Source organism: Tigriopus californicus, chromosome 7, assembly GCF_007210705.1.
Source record: "Tigriopus californicus strain San Diego chromosome 7, Tcal_SD_v2.1, whole genome shotgun sequence".
NCBI lineage: Eukaryota > Metazoa > Arthropoda > Copepoda > Harpacticoida > Harpacticidae > Tigriopus > Tigriopus californicus.
In genome coordinates, this window is record NC_081446.1 from 14,069,446 (window position 1) to 14,091,828 (window position 22,383).

The 22,383-nt window shown below is 43.9% G+C and overlaps 1 protein-coding gene across 5 annotated transcripts in view; it reads right to left on the minus strand.

Moving 5' to 3' along the window:
- Positions 1-397: 397 nt before the first annotated feature.
- Positions 398-22,383, minus strand: part of LOC131883298 (kin of IRRE-like protein 3) — a 61,019-nt gene continuing 39,033 nt past the window's right edge. Inside the window, exons 2-14 of one of the 5 annotated variants that reach the window (XR_009373605.1) lie at positions 12,683-12,813; positions 8,752-8,935; positions 8,580-8,659; positions 7,954-8,209; positions 7,350-7,610; positions 7,001-7,282; positions 4,772-4,920; positions 4,529-4,703; positions 4,329-4,454; positions 2,829-2,859; positions 2,577-2,760; positions 1,825-1,935; positions 1,354-1,492 (exon numbers count right to left, since the gene is read on the minus strand). Coding sequence is in view for 4 of the 5 variants with exons in the window: in XM_059230735.1 (XP_059086718.1) it covers positions 1,064-1,492; positions 2,577-2,760; positions 2,829-2,859; positions 4,329-4,454; positions 4,529-4,703; positions 4,772-4,920; positions 7,001-7,282; positions 7,350-7,610; positions 7,954-8,209; positions 8,580-8,659; positions 8,752-8,935; positions 12,683-12,813 (2,288 nt within the window). In the remaining variant the exon portion in view is untranslated. Of the gene's footprint in view, positions 1,493-1,824; positions 1,936-2,576; positions 2,761-2,828; positions 2,860-2,925; positions 3,483-4,328; positions 4,455-4,528; positions 4,704-4,771; positions 4,921-7,000; positions 7,283-7,349; positions 7,611-7,953; positions 8,210-8,579; positions 8,660-8,751; positions 8,936-12,682; positions 12,814-22,383 lie in introns of those variants that run through there. The other 4 variants (XM_059230736.1, XM_059230735.1, XM_059230737.1 and 1 more) reach the window with 4 other exon arrangements.

A 22,383-nucleotide genomic window follows, 5' to 3' on the forward strand; every position in this document is an offset into this window, starting at 1 on the left:
CCGAAAGGCCGTGTACATTGAAGATTACTAATCGGGATCAAATTCCAAACATCCAACATCATCCAACAAGAAATAATTGTACACATGCCGGTCTGAAACGGCCACCCTTGGACTCATTCACGATTCGAGCGACGGTATGCGAATGAATCTTATGGCATGAATTTGGAAAATTACCGAAGTACTGTTCCTAAGCCGGCTCTCAACTCCTCATCTTCAGTAGATAGACCAAAGTCATGTGTCTCACATAGTACCACATGAGTCTGAGTAATATCATGCAATCCCACGTGGGATAGTACAAAAAACAAGTTCATCATGCTTGGAGTTTGACGTTTATTCTGCCTGCTGTACGGCCAAGGCTCATGCAATCCCACGTGGGATAGTACAAAAAACAAGTTCATCATGCTTGGAGTTTGACGTTTATTCTGGTGCATTTTGAACAAAGGGGGTCAATTTGGGTAGGAAGGGGGCGCAAGAAGGGGTAGTAGTTGTCTACTGCTCTGTGAGAGTATGTATTGTAGAATTTTGACATATGGACATACATAGAGGAATGAATACACATGAGTGGAACGACTTAAACATGGTTTTCAGCCGAGAGGAGAAACGGAACGAATCATTATTGGTCTCATTCACACATAAATGGTTAAATATCAAAAACGGGTCTTGATTAAAAGCTGGAGATACAAAATTAAGCTGTGTATGCAATCAATTGAGATTACTTTTCATTTTCTTTTTCTTCTAAACGTTTGATACACTTTGTTTTGGCAGGCTCTGCTGAAAGAAAACGAGCGTTTGTTTTCACTGAGGAACAGAATCAATTGCTTCTTTGGTTATTTCACGCCCTTGATGACAACATTATCGTCGCGTCCCATTTGCCATCCAGAGTCACTTTTGTTTGAATATAGTATGTAAGGATCTTATTGCGAGAATAGAACTGACACTCATTATCGTAAATGGCATTGACTAGTGAGCTTCTTGTTTTGTTGGCGAGTCAAGGTCATGCGGGAACCTCTCGTCTCTTGGGATGAAAGTCTCTCTGTTCATGGTTTTCGAAACAAGATTGAGTTTACACGGCCGTCTTCCGGTTGCTAATAGTTAGATAATCCGGCAAATACCGATGCATGTTGTCCATGCTTTGACTGATGGGCAAGGTTGAGTTGTTGTCTATTTCTGAAGTCGGAGAGGGTTCTCCCGTGGAAGAATTGAGCACGGTGGTAGAATTGGTGTTGTTGGTGGAGCTGGCCGAGAAACGGTGGCCTTTCTTCTTCATACTCCCATAGTTAGAGGTCACTGGAAATTGCAATTCAGCGTACAACATACGATTGTCCTTGCCCATGATTCCCCCCGGGTGATCCATCATACCTCCCGTGGGGGTCGTGGATCGGGCCCGAAGAGACCCTGGGCCCAAAGAGTAATTGGGCTGAGGGTTCATGATAGAATGGTGCTGTTGGTAACCCGGGATGTAGACTTGATAAGCAGGGTTCTCAGGCCAAAGCTGCAAAGCAATTGGAGGAGGAAGGACATTAGTTCGTGGATCCACACAATGATCCTTGAAATAACTCGGCAAAAAAAACCGACGTTGCAATATACAGGGTGTGGAAAACCATTCATAATGTCAGTCAACGTCCGTAGGTCGGTCAATTGATCAACCTTTCGTAAGAAATGAAACATTGGTTGCACTTGAAACTTGAAGCTCTTGAAATTGTTTTCTCCACAACCTGTATATAAAGTAAGGAGGCTGTACTCAAACTTTTCGAGGACAGCCTTTGAATCGAGGGCAAAACCCCCATGGAACCAAAAATAATCAGCAGATCGAAAATGTCACACCTGAAGTGGTTAATAGAGAAGCATGTTTGAATATGTGTTGCCAATGTTTTGTGTCCATCTCCGAATTGAGTATCCGATCACCACCAAAGAAATACCATTAGAGAGTTAGAGCTGTTATAGAGAGAAGAGAGAGGAGAAACCTTGTGATTATTAATGTTTACTATGGTGCTGGATGAAGGTTGATCAATGGAAGCGCACAGGGATATGGCACAATATCCCTGGACGCCATCGGTGCCAACCAACAAATCGCAAGTTCTACGGTGGTTTGTAGGGTGCCGTCAACTGGTTGAAAATAGGGTGCATCAACTACTATGAAAACTAAAACCAATACACAAACACACAGGTAGAGAGACATCTAGTGAAAACAACTCAACCTCTTGCGTACTTTTTGCTCAACTCTAGAAGTGGATTTGCCGAGTGTGGGGGCCAATGCAGGCCAGAACTGTTTGAACTAGGGAGTGAGAAATGGCACATCGGGATTGCTGCTCTTAACTGCCACCAGGGGGAGGTAGGAGTAGAAGAGAAATACGAGTAGGAGGAGTAAGTAGTAGTAGAAGGGTGGTTTGTTTGTGTTTTCAGATGTTGTAGAGAGCAGCGGCACCACTTGGCTACTACGCCACTTCCACCTAGACACAGGTGGAGGGCGGCAGACGTCTGGTCATGCTGCCATTGGACCCATGGAACCCGTTGCTGCCATTTCCGGTGAGGATGGGCGCCACCTGTGTGCCTGGGTGATGGGCTGGGGGGCTCACCTTATCGGCTAACGAGCCATTGGGGTCCATGAGAGACCCGTGAGTCATGTCTGACACATGATACATGCCATCTGGTGGCAAGGGTCCACTGAGACTGGAGTTGTTTACACCATTGCCGTTGGTGTATCCATTTCCCCGACCATTCATCGTCTTCTCTGCCTCATATCCATTATGGTGCTCCCCACTAAAAGAAAATCAATTATGATAAATGAAGGCAATCACATATTAGGAGACACGCGATGAATTTCTTACCTTTGCATCTCCTTGTCCAACTTGGAACCATCTGCAAGTAGAAACAAGCAGAAGCACGAGTTAGTTTTCTCCCCAAATTATTTGGAACATACGAGGGTGAATGTGCGGAGAGGGACCGGACAAATAACTCATATTGTGCCAACTGAATCGCGACACAATTGTCGAAAACGGCTGGTGATTGGTGTGAATAATGAGAGTGGATATAAACTGACGTACTATATTAAGCAGAACCAAACGATGGACAAGTTTTAGGCACACATTTCCTCACCTCATGTTGGGTGAGAGCAACCAACCATTGACTAATTTTGCTACCATAAGTATTGTCCATTGTAGATTTCCGACATATCCATTTATTCAAGATGGAGCAAACACTTTTCTTTTTGATTTCGTGGTTTGGCATATCACATTGAGCAAACTAGATCGAGAAAGTGTTCCGTTTTCTTTCTTTCTAAACTTCTGGTGAGACGCGATTGGTACTTTTGGCACTTCCACCTCTACCGCTATTTATGGTCACACTACTGCTACGCCGGTCAGAGACCCGGTCGTTTGATCCAGCGAGCGATTGTGTCAGATTCTGTTTGTCTTCAGCAATTGTGCTCTTTACGTCAATGGAATCTCTTGGACTGTTTGAGGCTGATTCTTCAGTGGCTTTGGCTGGAACACATGGATGGGTAGGCAAGCAGAGGAAGAAAGAGATACAGATAATCATGCGGTCAGTACTACTATGCCTCGAGGCAAACGGTTTTCAGTCAGGGAGAGAATGAAGAAGCCAAAGACCAACAAAGAAGAAGCGAAGGGCTTTGGATTAGCAAGCTATTGTCTAAAGCTACTTGCCTACATGGCAACGAATGAGCCAACGAGTTCAACATACGTAAGTTTCTACCCACAATCTAGTCTCTACAGTTTACAAAGTAAATTAGATCTAGTGTGCAAATCTTGGACCCTTCATTTGGAAATCCAGTTCTCCCAATGACGTCACGGGTACAAAAGCATTGTGAAACAATCCAACTGTGAGCTAGGGTTAGGAAATATCTTTGAACCTTGATGTTCGTTAGGGAATAGTTTGAATTGGTGGATGATTGCTATCGATTCTCAAATCACGGAGATTTGAAAGAGGGTGCAGATTTCGTATCGTCCTATCGACATTTAGTTTCAACCAAATCAAGGGCTTAGATGAAGTAGGCAGATAAAGGAAAAAGGGTTATCACTCTTCAACCATGTATCGGAAATATAAGGGTATGTCTTCCAGCTGTAAGATATAAAACAGAACTCCTCATGGACACCCATGCAACATACCAATCAGGCCGTGAGTATGTATGCAAGGGGAAAGTACATTTGGACCGTCCACTTCGAAATGTTGCAGCCCTTAACACTCATGGGTCAAGGTCCAGAACTATTAATGTCTATCACCATGCACAAGTACCGACATACGACTACCTCACTCTCAAGTCAGGAACGTATTTTGTGGCTTTTCATGAAGATCATCAAAAAGTCTCTCACCTTTGAAGCACATCTTTTGCCGTTTGTAAGCATACAGGAGAACGATGACCATGAGAACAAAGAGAACCAACAAAGCGATCACGACGCCAATCACCGAGGCCATTGAAACGGGATCTGAGGAAGAGGCTTTAAATTGAGATATGAGACATTAAGGACCGAGTCTTGGTAGGGTGCGAGTCTGGGTCCAAAGTTCCACTCACCTTTGACAATGAGACCAATGGCATACCGATCCGTGCCGTGGATATTTTCCACGTCCAAAAAGTAACGCTTCGAATCGGATGGACTCACTTTGCGGACCAAAAGCCGTGCCACGTAGCAATCTTCACGCTCAGGATGTTCCACCATTTGCTCAGCCAGGTACCTTCCATGGAGGTCCTAAACGAGAAATGATGGTTAAGCAACAAATTTTTCGACTTTAAGAAAATAAATAAATCGCAGCGTACTTGTCCGGCATCTACACGGTGCGTTCCCCAGTCCCATGTGGTTCGGCTAGGAACAGGGTCTGAGCAAACATCCATTTCCAATCGGACGTCCCGACCACTAATGGCCTCCACTTCCTTGGCGACACTATATCGGAGGACTTGTGGCGCTCCTGTGGACAGAAACACGAAGCAATTAAGCATCGCTATGACATCAATTTGTTGCAAAACGTTCTGGGCCCATGTTTTTTTGGCCTGATACGACACATAGCGCCAGGGATGTCGCCCCTTGGTAACAGTTTCCATTGTTTTCGAAGGGAGACAAAAAACATTCCCAACTTGATATTTACAAAATTCGAGACGTTCAATCTTAGCGCCAAGAGGTCTGCCATTGCCCGGAGCATTGAACTGTGAGCAGAATAACCAAAAGCTTGCACTGCCACGTCAAATAGAGATCTTTAGCCCCTCTACTGCTTGCCGGTTGCTCTAACTCTTGAGGAACTTCTCTCTAAGTGCTTTATGCAGGCACCCAAAACTGGAAGAGGACAAATCAATGTCACATTAGAACTGGGTAGGCCCAAGTAATATTCACTTGGAAAGGCCAAGTCACTGCAAGACTAGATAACAGTACATCTAATCTTGTCTTGGCGACATGCATTGCTTTGGAATGCATATCTGCAAGACCCTTTACCCTTGCACTATGATGTAACCGCTGAGTGCTCACGTTAGTGGCATAGAACAAAGACCCAGAATAAAGAGTTTGTTCGAGGTCGATTTTCAAAGTGTGATTGACAGCCTTTGTTCAATTATATTTTCCTTCTTGGTTTTGTTTTGATGACCGTCGTGATGACCCAATGACATGGTCCAGATTTTGTTCCCCCTCCCATCATCGGCCAATTAGTCGGGTCAGATTCCAGTTTACAATTCATTCCTTTACTAAAACCCAAAACTAGAACGCATTCTCTAGTGTCAAGAGAAGAACTTGAACTTAGGAAGAAGGAGGTTCCAAAAAAACCTTCACAACCAGAACAAAGAATCTTCCAACAGTAATCTCCAGCCTGACCTTTTCAAGTTGATTAACTTAGTGCAAAGACATAAGACGAAAGGCCTCTTTTCTTGGGGTTCAAAATAACCTTTCCCCAATTAGCTGCAAGTTTCTAAAGAAGGCTTCTATGTTTCTGTGCCCGAAGGGAACATTTTTCCAATCCAATGACAAATGGTGTGTCCTTGGCTGGAAATAACCTTGTGATAAGAAGATTGTCAGTGTCCTGCCAAGCTCAATATTCATATCCAAGCACACTTGGACAGGGAGAAAAGTGAAAAATTATCGGAAATATCGTTATCCAATCCTATCGTCTTCCTACACAGCGGCGTCAAATTTCCCTCCTGTTCATTGAAAGAGAGTGAAGCCTATTATCCAATACGTCATCCTTCTTGGGTTCAAGCAAATACTATTGAAGAACTATTCTTAGCGTCCTCGTCAAAGCATTTAATGAGTCTAAACATTATGCTGCCGACATGTGTTACCCAAATACTCTCTCCTCAATCAAAGCTATATCTGGCCTTTTACCAGCAATGTTGAAGTTGTGCGAATATTAATCCCAATGATTACGAGATCGATCAGAGCTTGTCTCTTTCACACAGAGAAGAACTCGTTTGAGCTTTGGGACAAATTTCAAAACAAGAGGCTGGCAGCGGGAACTACAGGAGGCTCGGGGAGGCCACTGTGTACGCTAATAGTCATTGAAGGGGGATTTGGAGGTTCAAAGTACGCGTCCAGCGTTTTTGTTTCCAAGGAATCTGAACGCGAGAAGTCTCAGAAAGTGTCTGGCGATCACGAGCAATGTGACACATTCAACGGGATCTGAACACACGAATCTCGTTTGACGATCGACGTACATTACGTGGAGTTTAACTGAAGTAGTTGCTTTCCCTGTTTACTATATATTCCTGGAAAATCTTAGCAGCTAGCTCCATTGTCTTGGCCAATGAATGGGCTCAACTAGTCGGTCCACATTGTTCGTTTGCCAGAGATCATTTGAGAGATCAAAACCCAATGGAAAAAGCAACTATAAAAAATCTACGTTTCCCCTGGGTCTGTACTGTTAAGATTGTACTTCTTCCAAGCCCGAACAAACAAAGGCTTTTTTTGCTCATGTTTCAGGTTTTTCTCCGTTGCAAACACAGTACATACAGACGACGTTATTTTGCGTTTTTTGCGATTAAACCGGACTAGAGCTCTTTAAAACTCACCTCGAACTTCAATATGGACTGGCTCGCTCTGAACGATCTTCTTTTGGCCTCCAATCATGTTAATGGCCTCGCACACATAGTCACCCTGATGATCATACGTGGTGTCCTCGAGGATGAGTCGCTCTTCATAACCTCGTTTGAGAACCTGCTGAGTGGGCAATTTCTGAAGCCATTGGTATTTGGGTGCAGGATTACCTTCGGCTGAACAGGACAGGATAGTGCGATTGTGCACGCCAACTGTGGACCCACCCATGGGAGTGACTCGAAGGATTTTGGGAGGATCTACAATGAAGATCAAATCAGTTAAGACAAACGACTCCACCAATTGGTCTCTGAGGGTATCACTCACAGAGAACGTCGATCTCGGCGGGTTCTTCATTACTGAGCCCGAGGCTATTTTCGGCTTGACAAATGTAACTTCCAGAGTCCTTCCGCATCACTGGGTTGAATTCCAGACGCTCTGTGTATTGTCGTTGCTCGGCTGGTCCCATCTTCTTCCAGAAGATCCTCGCCGGAGGATTGGCATCGGCTTGGCACTCCAAAGTGACCGAACTCCGACCTTCTTCCAACATCTCGTCCGTTGTCCGGGACACCGACACGATTGGCTTGTCTGTAATTGTATACCCAGAGTCAATGTGTAACCCAATACAAAATGGAGAAATGGCAAAGGCACTGGCTGGCTTCGTGGACAAATATGCCTTCCAGCAAATGGCAAAGTATCTCTCGTCATTTTGTCTTCCGCTCAACTTTTTCTTGTCTCAGCCGCAAACTTGAGCCCGAGTTGTTTTAAGAGTAAGTTTCCCGCTCCTGGTTCCTGGCTCCAGATTGAATTGGTTATTAAGCCGCTCGACTTTGAGGCTAGGCCAGGCTTGGGCCCCGGAATAGTTTGCAAGTTTGCCATTGTGACTTTCAATAAGGGTCCCTGGTGTCAAGTTTCTCGCCCCATCACTTACACAGAACATCGAGGACCACCGTGGTTTCTTGCGATCCTGTCCGATAAGCGGGATGTTCAATCTTGCACATCAGTGGCTTGCCAAAGTCGGTTTTAGCGAACTTGTGCTGAAGCGTCGAGATGGATTTCCATCTGCGTTGATCATCTTCCTCGGTTTCGTTGGTTTGAATGGCTGCCTGAAGCTCTCGATCCCCAAGGTACCATTTCAATTTGGGTGGGGGATTACTGTGCCGACTTTCGCAACGAAGGCTTTCCACCTGCAACAAGAAATGGTCACTCCGATTACTCTCCAATTCGCTTCTAGATTAAACCTCTTTGAGCCTCGGGCTGGTGCCATGATGGGCTGGTAGAAGCAGTGGTGACAGATTTCGACAACTTTTCCGGAACCATCTTGATGATAATCAAAAAAGCAATTTCGCTCTCTCGCATCCCTTTTCGGCCTACCTTCCGATCTGTCACTCCGATTACTTTCCAATTCGCTTCTAGATTAAACCTCTTTGAGCCTCGGGCTGGTGCCATGATGGGCTGGTAGAAGCAGTGGTGACAGAGTTCGACAACTTTTCCGGAACCATCTTGATGATAATCAAAAAAGCAATTTCGCTCTCTCGCATCCCTTTTCGGGCCTACCTGTCCATCTACGAGTGTGATCTGTCCTCCAGGTTGGATGGAGTCCTCATTCTGAACGATGGCAAACGAGCGTGGAGGTTCTTAAGAAGAAGAAAAGACAATTGTTATTTATACACGGGTGTACATATTCATCTAAGGTTTTTTTTTCAGGTTTTGTTTTCACGGGCCTTACCTCGAACCACCAATCTGGCTGGTTGGGATGCCAAAGCATCTTGAGAAGCAAAGCTCGAGCTGGTCACTTGACATTCCCACAATCCATCGTCGTACGTGATATTCACTTCGAGAACATCGAGGCTACAATCACCCAAATTGGGCGTGGAAGACCACTGGTATTTACCCTCGTAGATGCCCACAGGCTACAAACAAACAAGAAGAATCACAATGAGAATCATGAAGGTCGAACTCTTCGGCTACGGTCTCGGTCTCGATTCGACTCGCATCCACTACAATAAACACCGAAGTGGTGCAGTAAAAAAGGTTCAAGATCCTCTTTCCCATTGAAATGTGTTCTATTGTCCCCAACTTTTTCCTCCTCAAGAGACAAAGCATCCGAGGTCTTGGGTACCCGCCTGGAGAGAATGTGACGATGCTCGAAACATTTCCAATAAAACTAATTTGGAGTGTAGAGCACCGATCTCCAAAATGGATCGAAGTACAGTAGGTAAAGCTCTGAATAGAAGTGAGCATCGGAGTGACAACCCCATTGTCTTCCTGTTTCAAGCCACAAAAGAGTTAGCAGTTCCACTTCTCAGGTGGTATTGTGTCCTTTTTGTTTGACTGTCAGAAACACAATAATCTTAAATATCTGCCTATTTAAAATCCTTCAAAAATGTCAGTAGCATGCAAATCTGTTGCAACTGATGCAAAATATTTCAAGCAACTAACATTCCAAGACTAGCTCTAGACATGACAGTGTTGCAATTGAAGTGAACCGATTGACACGGATCTTTTGGAACATTCCTCAAGAGCCTGATGTCAGCTTTAAGTTTTCAGTTTCCCCGTTTCCGGGATTCCCTGAAATAAAAGTCCCACATTCATTGTAAGCATCTTTTTTATATTGCTTGGAGGTGCAAGTTTATGTCAATAGAAGTGCATAATCATAGATTTCTAGAAAGTGGATGGATGGATGTCTGACAATCGACCAGCCGCTTGGTGGTCTGCCGAATATTGCAATGTAATTCATTTCCAGGAGATCCTTCATTGTGCTGTTCGCCCACTGACCAAACATATAAGTCAATCGGAATCAGAATCTAGATATCCACAACAGAAGTCATCAATTTGTTACGGTTACGTGACAAATTTGCTCAACTTCCTAGAATCTGTCGATGAATAGCAAAGAGTTCATTTTTGTTACTTTTGAGCCACTACTTGTGGACAAAAATCAGGCAAATCTTGTCGCTAAAAGCCACTAGTCACTTCTCAGAAACGATTTACAACTCAATAGGGGTTTTTAGCAATGACAAAATGAAATCAAGAAGACACACACTGCTTCAAGTAAGAGACGAAAGAATTTTGCAGAAGATTTCGCACATGTCAGTGATCAGTTTGAAAAGATGATTTTAAGCAATTCAGATCATAAACCAAAGACCAGTTGGTCTCAAATGGCAGTAATGAGGATTCAAAGTGCATTCCACCATGCTTGTACAAAATAAGAGTATGTGTAGCCTTGCTCTGGCTTTCATCCTTCCATGATCTGCAATAAGACAACCGAGAGATGAGATATGCCAGTCACAGTCAGGTGTCTGTTTGTTTCTTCATTTGAAGTCAATTTGGGAGAGGCAACAATTCATGTTGATTCATCCATTTCCTAGATTGGAAAATGAGGCTTTTGCCATCCTCATGGACACGTGCTTTCAAAGCTGACAGAGACTTGAAATACAGAGTGACGCAATGTGCGTGTCAAAAATTTTTTATTGGGCATGTGTCTCCTTTGAAAACCTAGCAACCTGAGTACTAAGAACAACACGATTAAACAGACAGGCTCCTACTTTGACTCGACCCAGAAGTAAGTGTATTGAGAAGATTGGAAAGAAATTGGATCTTGACGTGAAGGACAATGATGATGATGACGACGACGACGACAACAACGACGATGCGCCTTCCTTCTCCTATGGTGTGTGCATATATATATATTGGATCTCGTCAAGAGTATTGGAGGAAACCCTTCCTCATCAGCATCCGACATTGTGGACAGAAGCGTAAGAATAAAGCAATGTTACATCGTTCCCATCAGATCTCCTACCTTCAGGTCTCTGTAAGCCTTTTTTGCCTGAAAATCTCCCAACAAATTGATCGGGGAGATGACCAGTCTCAAAGGAAGGGGCTTAACAGCCTTCCAGGTAAGTAGACGAATAACACTACACTTGAATTTCAAGGTCCCCGGCCAAAGGCCAAGAGTTGTACGTACGTTACAATCTGGGAGAGGTTTCAAACGTGTGTTGTGACGAGAAGAACATTTTCACCAGGGGTGGCATTTTGACACGGGCTTTGAGTGCAACACTCGGAATGAGCATTGTCACTATCGGCCTCATCCCCGCTATCACTGTACACGAGCTCGAAATCCGTGAGTAGTTTGGTGGACACCACATCGTCCAAAGGTCCATAGCAGAACTTTCGCCGGAAAGTCCGAATGCAATCGTGTCCAAATCGTACGTACACGTGGAGCCCAAATCCCAACAGCAGGCAAGTCACGATCAAGGCGAAATAGACGAGAAACAGGTCCACAAAGTCAAGGGTCATTATTTGCGCGAAAAGGAGGATGAAATGCCAGACTGATGGATTAGGAGCCACTTCATCACAACCCCCTAAATCTCCATTGGATGGCGACACATTTGGAACTGAGAGTTGGAACAGTGAGTGGCGGAGCTCCTCGGAACCAAGATCCACGATGAACGGAGAGCACGAGAACGAGAACAACCACCACCACCACCAGCATCGAGAAGGATAAGTAGTCAGAGAAGAAGGAGTACCAGTTGTGCTAGTGGTAGTGTAGATGGAGTATGTAGAACCACCGAACTCCTCGGTAGAACGTAGCACATGCCGACTACGAACAAGAGTCAAAAAGAGAGGGACAGAAAGTGAGTGAGAGTGAGAAGGGGACTGACTACTTGGGCATCGTCTATTGTGGAACTTGGATTTTCGAAGGCACAAAAGGTCCCTTTGAGACCCCGGAGGGATCTGCTTCTCATCACCCCCCCGAGAGAATCAAGATGATGAAGTAGTAGGGCAAGAAGATGCGGGCGCCTTCACTTTGAATAGGTACAAGCCTGGAGGGAATGTGCTTGAAGAATATTACATTCCGTCGATCGATTCATGCAACCATGAATGCCGCGTGAAAGAATCAGAATCGCAGTCCAGGTGTCACTAAAAGGACCTTAACCATTCAAAGCTTACGAAAAATGGGTAATCAATAGTAATCAAGTATATTTAAAGGTCGATGTCTTCAAGCCATAATCTTCAAAGGTACTTTTGAAAGTTGGGAATTAAGCGGAAATATAAGAGTAGCTTACTCGCAACCTCGTGCACATGTGCAAAATTTAACTTCAGGTTCCCGATCCAATAATAACAATCCGATAAGAACAAGTTCACAAAGAACTTGCAGTAGCACTACTTGCTGTAGCACCTTCATCTGCATGACACCATCAAAGATGAACGTGCTCTTCCCAATATGGATAAGTAATGCAGCTTTGGTGCACCGATGCTCGGTTTGTGCTCTCTCTTTGCGGGGTCCGCGAACGACCCTTAGTCACTTTATCTTCGTTCCATCTCGTTTTGCAAAAAAAATGAGGCACTATCCCTTTTCATCTGGTAATGTCGCGGTGAGCGAGACCTTTTGAGTGAGTGGGTGTTGCAGGAGGGCAAGATAGATTGGAAGAGATGTAGTAGGTAGGGAAAGAAAGACAATTGGAAACTTAGATTAACCACTGACGAGAAGAGAGCTTGGTCGTGTCCCTGCCTTATTTGGTTGAGAAACTTTGGAAGCAAATCCTTGGAAAAATTTACGAGCACATTTGCAATGATCCGTTTTCACATTAGTCTGCTCAGTGTTCCAGAAAACTAGCTTCCATTCGTGGAACCAAGCACAGTGGAGGGTAACAACATACCTTTCCATCTTTCTGCCATCGGCAATCCCCACCAATATTCTCGACCACGCATGTGAGAGTGGCATCGGCTCCTGGATTCACTTCGGTGTATTGGGGCTCATCTTTGAACTGTTGTTGTGCAACCACCAAGCCTAAAACAAATAAAAAGGGACAGTGGTAAAGATATTTGGTTCCACTCACAGAAATGAATTAGTACATGCTGACATCTCAACGAAAATTGAATGTACTTGCGAGATCTTGAACAAACTATGTTGGGTATCTAAGTTATCGGGGGTGAACCTGTAGATTTATGGGTGACGCAGTGAGGAATATAATATATTCTCAAAGGCACGACGAGTACTGCGATATTGCAACACAAATATGTAAAATGAGGCCAAGCGACTTTTGAAAAAAATCTCCTGATTTACAGAATTGTGATGATTCATAGGACCGAATTCGTTATGTAACGATCGTGTTTTCCCCGATCCCCAATGTGTTTTCGAAGTACGGACGTGCCCAGTTCAAACATACTCTTTACTTGGGCTGAAGCAAATTTTACATAATCCTTGTGCCGGTTAAGAGGGGTGGTGAAAAACAAACAAGGATCAGGATAGACCACATGTCTCAATTTCGATTTCAGTTCTCGGAACTCAAGGACCGTAAATTATTTGCGTAAAGTTCTCGGTAGTACATAAAGATTGTCACGCAACCTTGAGTTGAGCGTTTATTGGCGCAAGAATATATTTCTTCATCCTCTCAACCTATGGTAATGCATTGCGTTGTCGACATAAAAATGGTAATATTGTCCCTACTTGACACATTTTCGATGGAAGAGCCATGAATTTGCTCCAGAAGGGAGCGTTCCATGGATCTCTTTGGCTTCCTTTCTACCATGAAAATTGTGGAACAAACGAACAGATGTCACTCTGACAAAAAACGAAAGCGAGACATCAACGGGAAAGAACAGGAAATCACCTCATGATTACGTGGTCCCCAGCCACTCCAAGAACAATCCGCATTTCCCTCCATAGTATCTATTTCGCTTGCAAGGAGCCAGCTAGCCTGCCAGCCCTTTCAAAATAAAAAAAATTCTTTCCCGTATTAACAACACCATAATTTTTCAAGTCCCAATTCAAACCCTACGTTCCAAAAAACATTGATATGCCACATCGGGTTTTCAGGAGATTATGACAGGATGAACAAAGCTGTTAAGCCGGGCACAAAAAGTCTCATTCACAATCCATTGATTCGTTGGTGAGGGGCTCTCTAATAGTGACATCCTATGAAGGAAGGGGGGACACAATGAGACTCTTCAAATTGAAATTGGGTACTTTGTGGGGATCATCCCGGGCCAATGAAAAGAAGGGACGATGATCCCTTGGGAGAGAGAGACACGCCACCGCAAAAAATGTCTATCTACAACCTGCTTTTTCGATACAAATGCTCGTTCGTATATCCTATGTAATTGAGATGATATAGAACGGACACCCTGAAGGTGAATCAGCTGGATTTTTCCAGCCAGTTTTCCTGGGATTAGGTAGAAGCTTCAAAGCTGGCCGATCAGACATCAAGTCGTGACATTCAAATGAAGGCAACACGCACACCAAACGTCTCCATTTTCGAGACAACTATGTCATAACACTCCCGACGGAATGAATCAAGTGGATCGAGACAATGCTCATTTTTTCTCGAAGCGATCCTCGTTCTAAACATTGCTCATTCCAAGATTAACACACATTTAGTTCGCTCCCTACTTTGTATGAGTCCGCGGAGAAGATAAAAGTCGGATATGTTTGTACGAGAAGTCATGACCTGCACTTCCATCCCCATTTACTCATGATCCATACCAAATAGGGGAAGGCTCATCTCCAAATCAGGAGTGGATGCATGATGACTCATTCGTGAACAGCGCCAAGTTCATTGCTCAAAAGCTCAATGTGTCTTCCAACGAGGGTTCCAACTGAGAAATTAGCTGAGGAATTGACCTCTTGAATAATCAATGACGAGGAAGTCATCGAGTATGAATGATTTACTCTTCAAGGGGTCATCAGACATCACGACAAATGAATCAACCCGAGGATCCGTTTGGAACCCTTGTCTTCCATTGAAATCGTCCCTTTTGGTTGCACGTGAGCATTGTTTCAAAAATGCATTTATTGGACCATGCGTCAGATTTAGGCGAGCGTTCCAATAATATTGGGAGGCACAAACCCTCCGACCTTGAGTGGATACTAAACCACTGGTAGTAATGTATTTGTTTTTTGAACAACACAAAGAACTGCAACTCCGAGTGAAAGTTTACAAGTCTCTAGTGGTGCATGGACCAATGCTGTGTTCCGCTTTATGGAACGTTGGTCATGGCACCACTAAAAATGGGAACATGATACTAAAGGGAACGAAATAGCATGCAAAACCATCGTCAAAACGTTCCTCAGCCACGTTATAACCTGGGGGGGGTAAAACGTAGATTGCAAAGTAGGAATTTATATTGCTCGATCCATCAGACAAACTCTTGCCTGCTCATCAAGGATGAAGACCATCAAGCATGCATAAGAATAAGCAGCTACTACCAATGAATATTAATCAGGGGCTGTTTTTATAGCCTTCTGGAGAACTCAATCACTTTCGCAACGATTTCGAAATGGCAGCTATAACTCTTACCAGTTTCTTGATAATCTGATTCAATGACTGACTTCGCACCAACTATACATTGGCTGGGGGTAGATATTTTCTTCTCTGATTCAAGGACTCGTTTCGGAATCAAATTACGGGACCACCTATAAAGAATGTAATCAAATCCCCTTTGCGGATCTTTATGATGTCATCTCTCGGAGGTTCTTTTCAAATCGTGATTTAGAGGCGACGTACTTGGTTGAAGGGCATTCAAAACACTTCCTTGGAATTCGGACCATTTTTTTGAAGCAATGTCTTGCTGTTTAATAAACCCAAATTGGACCCAGATCAGTGTTATGTTGGTCCCTTGGAAGAAATCATAACTCTTTTTGAATGCATTCCAACCTGTCAAGTCTTTGACAAGGGCGAGCAACAAACATCGGCTCTTGTGTTCAAATCAGGTTTACTAGAAGGGTACCTTCGGATAAAATCAGTCAGGAGGAGTTTTTTTTTAGTTGGCTGATGATCTCTTTCCCATCACACAAACGATTAATTCCCAATGTTGGACAAGGCTTGATCTCTAATTGGATGCTATTCAACTTCTCCAAATGTATAAATATTCTCTATAAAAAGAACCCTCATTGAAACGCTTGTACTCAAGAGTGCTTTATTGGCACCTCAAAATTCCATCGGATTCAGGCATGAACGCACTAAAAGGGCTTCAAATCCGCCTTTGTACCACCACCATCCACTGCCATACAGTCATCGTCGTCGTCCACTCACAGACACTGGCTTCGAATTCAGTTGTCAGAGTCATAGATCGAGAATAAAGGGCCTCAATTCGACATGCTTCGAATATGAAAGGGAGGAAAATTTATTTATGGACGGGGAGGTGGGTTGCCACCATGGAACGGATTTACGGAGTTGCGAGACACTGTTTGAAATCGTGGATTGCGACCCACCTAACATCCAACTTTCAAGACTTGCTTGGCCCTTTTTGGGTTGGCCCGATTTAGTGATCTTTGTTTTTGTTTTCAACGGTGAAGCACAGTTCAAAGAGAGAAAGAGAGAGATAGCAGTCCAGCCAAGCGGAATATATTAATTTGTTCTGTTCATGACTGAGGTATTTGTCTGAGCCCGACGAGAACTCGTCTTGCCACATTGGAATTAACTTGGAAGCATTCCTTGGCATACCGAATTCCTCCCGAGCCTCTGTCTGTCTCTTGAGTGATGTTAAAGATTCATGACGCTATTAAAGATATCATATCTCTCAATTTCGAACGTCAAGCAAACGGAGGAGAAGCTCGAACCTCCGGTGACAAAATGCAAATTTCATCCATTCCCGCGGTTCTTCGCCAACGCCATACAAGCAATTTCTATTCAAGAGGAATCACGTGACATCAAAACCCTCCCAAATGGTACCAGAAACCTAAACGCCAACCATCATCCCATTCGGCCAAGTGGACAAGTTCGTGTATACAGTACGTGTGTGTCCGTCCATATCCCATTGCAAATGATGATGAAGATGATTTAGCATTGGAGCCGTAGGGGATGGATGAATGTCAAACGATCTGATATTAATACACATACCGTACACAAGTCTAAGAGAGAGACACACAGAGACGAGAGAGAGATACGGATCTCAAGAGGGACTTCATTATTCCCCCTTATCGGAGCGACCAATCCATCTTCCACACACACATCAACACACTTCCAGCCAGTCCCATGGAACAACAAACCATGCAAAATTTGATGAAGATGTCATCTCAGCCCATCGTCTGATCAGAATATCAATTCCAAACATCACCCATCCATCCATCCATATCCACCTTCACCATATACGTTCAATTTTAATACGGTAATAGCTTTTTGGAAGTCAACTCGTGTTGAGTCTTGTTCAAACCTAAAACTGTTCCAATTTTCGAGGCACCTTGTCATTCCTAACTCCGTGGTTCACAATAAAGTTCTGGTACAAATTTGGATCGACAACTGGGTCTTTCCTAAGGAGTGGTGGTTAGAGAATCCCCCAAAGAACAGACTTTTCAACGGTAACTAAGCATTTGCTCTTTCTCTCAGCTTTGCCTTTCTTTCATCTGACTCGCAACCCGGCCAAAATGAACACGAATATCGTGTGCATGTGCCAAGGGACCGCCGTGAGCGGGATGGAAAATGCTTGATCCCGTTGTTCCATCCATTCAGCATTTGCAGCGAGACCCATGACTGATGTTCTGTCACTCACAGCCATGGAAATGATGATGATGCCAAACACAACCTACTACAATGGGTGCGATTGGAACTCCTGCTTTTGTGAGCCACGAGTATGCAGAGTGCGAAAAATGGAATAATTCGAAACAATGGGCTCAAAGAATTCGGGGCGAGAGCATTGGAACAGAGATATCAAATATTGAAGGGAGTAAAAAGCATGGATGTGACAGGCATTTTTTTTCAATTACTAATTTACACTCTGCCCCTTGGGACAAGACTCTAGGCGAGTCTACGGCTTTGATGTTTTTGATCGATGCACCAGGAGAGGCGATTTGGTGGGGCTAATTTGAAAGTAGAAAGATCCTTGCATTCACAAAATTATTCGACTTTCCCTCTTTTCCCCCATTTCTTCCCATACATGAATGCATGTTCCACATCAAGCAGAACGGTTCCAACATGAAGCCTACCGTCATATCATCATCCGCACACAAGCATCCATTGAAAAAAGTTGGCCCCTCCGACCAGAAAAAACTTCAAACGGGATTTTTATGCTCTGTCAATTTGGATTTGATGTCCGCCGTCACTTGGGTGAGTCTCAGACAGACTGTTCCGCCCATTTCTCGAAAAGCTAAACGCCTCAGAACAAGAGAGCAAGCAGCCCAGAACACGTAAAAGGAGTGAAAGCACGCTCAAAGAGGGCATAAAAAAGAATATGAAATGGGACTGTTCAGAGGGTATTATTCCCTGGCGAGATGGATCTCCTATGGTCGTCGTTCAAAGCGATGTGGCTCTAGCCCCAAAGGAGAATAACCGAATTATGGATGTTTTCAATACGGCGTTGGCTGACGAGTCCTTCTTCCATATTTTATGGATGGACAGACAGACGGAGCTGTTTCTGAATATTTGATCCAGGTTCGTCGAGCACTTAAGCCCACAGACTCACTCAACAGCCGGGTTCTGATTTTGAAATGAATCCATTTCAAACCCGAAAACAAATCCTTTCATCAAGGGCTAGTGGGGAGGGGGAGGGGGGGGGGAGTCCTTTGGTGGGGGTTATTTAGTTATGTTCAATACGATAGGCACTTTCATCAATGCTTTTGATCAAGAACTAGAGAGTCTTTATTCAATAGAGAGTTTCTTGATAACGGTCAACATTGAGGAGGGGTGAATAAACTATCAAAAGGTAGTTGAAGAGCCACCACATGGCAATGGACCGTTTTACGTTCCGTGAAGGGCTTGTCAAAATTTGGCACGTTTCCCTCGAGAGATCTTGAGGTCATGTCAGGAAACTTCACATGGTCGTCAGGGCTGCCAATGAGCATTTGTTCTCGTACGAGCCACCACAATCTTTTCCGATCCCTCAATCGTTGCCATTTTTATACCCAATGCCAAACTTGGAAGTGTCATCTCACTCTTGAACATAAAAAAAAACCGAAAACCCTGAATCTCCTTCCTGACCTTTTTCTCGACATTCCATTCATTCCCTTGGTTTTCTCGCACAACCAAGCAACCACCCACCACCACCCAGCTTGTTTGAATGACAAAAGACCCTTGGAGGCAGAATCTCTTCGACAAACCTCACCCACCCCTGGATCGCCATTGAAAGGCAACGAGCGTTTTTGTGGTCGTCCATCGGGCAGAACTAATGCTCGAACCTGAATAATCACCCTGCCAAAGGATCACTTGAACCAACATCCTACATCCTAACCCCAACATCGTTTCAGCACATTTTGATACGACGATGTCTTTGCCAAATTGTGACTAATTATTGAAGCACTTTTGACTGATTATTTCCGAAAAGCCACCCAACCGCGAGGATCAAAACTGTTAATTCGGCATAACTAATGTCCTAACTTTTTCCTTGTGCGGGGAAACTGATTTTTTTCATTAGTTTTACCACAAAATATTCGCTGCGTCCTTAAACTCAATTGTCCATTAGTGAGAGCAAACTCAACGACGGTTGAATAGAGCCACATTGAAGCCTTCTGTATAAGCATTAATAATCCTGGGGTGAAGGTAAGCAAATACAGCGACTATTGAAGGTCCTATCCTGACAGCTGTCCCTCAAAAAAGAGCATTCAAATCAGTGTTTACACTCACTTACTGTACGCGAGGAAAAATGGACCATTATTGGAATGGATTTAGGTGGATTAATTTAACCGTAATAGACTCGTGAAAAGAGAGATTAAGTCCAGAATCTATGAACGATTTCGCCAATGCTCTAGGCATCAGTATCGTCATCAATGATTATAAAGGAAAACTCAAATCCTCAACGTTCTCGATAGAACACTTGCAAAAGGGGGAGATGCTTTGGTTTGGATGATGCGATGCGAGTGGTCGGAAATGCGATGCCAGTGATTTGTGCGCATATAAATGATTGATGACCTCTTGTGATTCCATCTCTCTCCTCGGTGCATGTCAAGCCAAGTGACAAAATATGTGACAATGGAATCACAAACAGACACTGTAAGGAGCTAGAGGGACAAGTACTGCCAAAGTTGATACCAAAACAACCCCAACATCATGCAGAAAGAACCAGCTACTTGAGAGAGAGGAAAAAACGAGTGCCCGATCCTCCGTTTTGTCTGTGGGGAATGGTTGCTTTCGCTCCCATAAACAATTCAGATCTTTTCTTTTTGGCAGAAGTGACGCCATAATGATCTTGGGAGGACCTCTCTCGTTCATGAAATAATTTATTAATCATCCACAGGGATAAGAGAGGGGGAGAGAGAGAGAGAGAATGGCGTCAATAATGATGAGTAAGCTCTTTTTGATCTCGTATCAAAAGTGAGGATATCAGAGTCATAACATGACATGAGAAGTCATCTCAAAGGACTTTTTTGACGCAACCCTCAAAAATAGCAAGTTTGAACAAAGTGATGTGTCTGGAAGCTCTTTGAGCGTCGTGTAGTGTTCTCAAAAGAAGTGGGATATCTTTTTCAAAGGCGCTTCAGAGTTCAAACCGAGAGGGTGAGAGCTCTAAAGCGATGGCGTAAGCAAGGACGCGAGTAGCATCATGGTGATGATCTTCTTCATGATCATCACAACTCTGAGATTGTAGATGGGGCTTTTCAGTCCTCAAGGGGAAATGAATTGAGTAATATCCTTTGAAAAGTGAGAGGTCATTACCCAGGCGCACCAATCGTTAAGAGGCAACGTTGGCAACTTTAGCGTGAGTAGCAGGAATCCTTTTCGAACATGAGGTCATCGTTAAGACCGCGGAATGGGATGTGCGATCCTGGCCACCCAAATCCAATCGAATGTAACTGTTATTTACATGAACAAAGTAGCTCTATCTAGCTTCAGGGTGATACAATTATCCTCTCTCTTTAACGGATGCATACATGATCACAACGACTGGTTCAGTTTCACGTACTGAATATTTACGATGCATCTTGTCTTTTCACAAGTTCCTTCCATAGACGAATGGTGCTTTTCAATCAACGATCGAGCAGAGAGAAAATATGTTCAAAATGTAGTACAGACATTGCACATGACTGTTTACCCAGGCCACTTCAACGGCTCGAGATTGATGATTGGAGGGGGTCAAGCGCATTTGCGGTCGAAATGGTCATTTTCTATTGATTTCTGCTTCTCAATGAGGGTGAATACGAGAGGGACGAGAGGGTGGAAAACATTGGTATTATGGACCAGAGTTATGGTGGGTGGTCACTTCCCTTTCATCGAATGATGTTTGTGATCCATAGACACGTACGGGATCCCACCAAGTGAGGGATGATTTTAACTACCAATGCCATCCTACCCACATCAACCAAATCCCGGTGTGTCACAATGGGCCCTTTGTGGCTATATGTTGTATGTAACAAAGTGCAATCTGGGAGAGCCAAAATTTTCTCTCTTCTCTCTACTGTTGTCAGTTGTTTTCAAGAATTTGGAATGACCAGACGTGCTCTCAAAACTCAAAACCGAGTTTTGTCATGAACCTCTTGACATTCCAAGGGAAACTCTATACCCCTCTCCCTCGTTCTTGCCTAGTCTCCAGAGTTGTAGAGGTACAATAGGGACAATGTTCCTTCCAACATTTTCCTCAATGTCAAATTGAAACCAGATCTCGGAATGTTCTTGAAACATAGAAGCATCTTGATATTCTTGAACCTTTTGTTCAAGAATCTTAAAGATCTCGTTTTGGACAAGCCAAAAAATATGTGCCTGGATTGACAGCTCAGGAGCCTCCTAATGAGGCTTGACTTGGTTCCCTAACTAGAACACACAACACACCAACATTCCAAGCCAAGTTGATGATCAGATATCTGTCCAAAAATCAAATGTGGAGATGTCAAACCGGACCACTTTCGATCGAGACCGACTCCTCATGTCTTGGCTTTTTTTAATTAATTCGCAGAACTGTGTCTACTGTCACTTCAAATCAGTACTCATCAACATACCTAGAATAAAGATGAGTCGCACTTTAAATGAGAGTTTATTCAGGAATACTTTGAGGACCAGCGGCAAGTTTAACTATTCAAGGGACCACACAAACAGTGGCGTCGCGTGTTGAAGGACTCTTTATAAAAGGCAGTTTTATGTTGTAGATTTTTCAAAATCTCAAAGCCCTGGCCATGGTTGTGAGTGGTGGTGGGGGACTGTAAAGAGCATTTATAAGCCGTCCCACTCATAAATCTTGTCTCGTCCGACAAGAGCAAGCTGCTTAGAGATCGTGTGTGTGTGTGCGCTAATCTTCACTTCAACCTGACCAATAAATTGAAAACAAGAGAGCCAACGAAATAAATCGACTCTCTTCTCTAAAGTAACAAGAGTTCAGAGGAGTGAGGGGCCCCGAGCCCTGAGCCAAGGCTTTTAAGGGCCAAGTTCCACAATTAACATCCCCATTTGCCTCAAGCTTCTTCACGATAAATCGTCTCTCGGTGAGATCAATTTGCAAC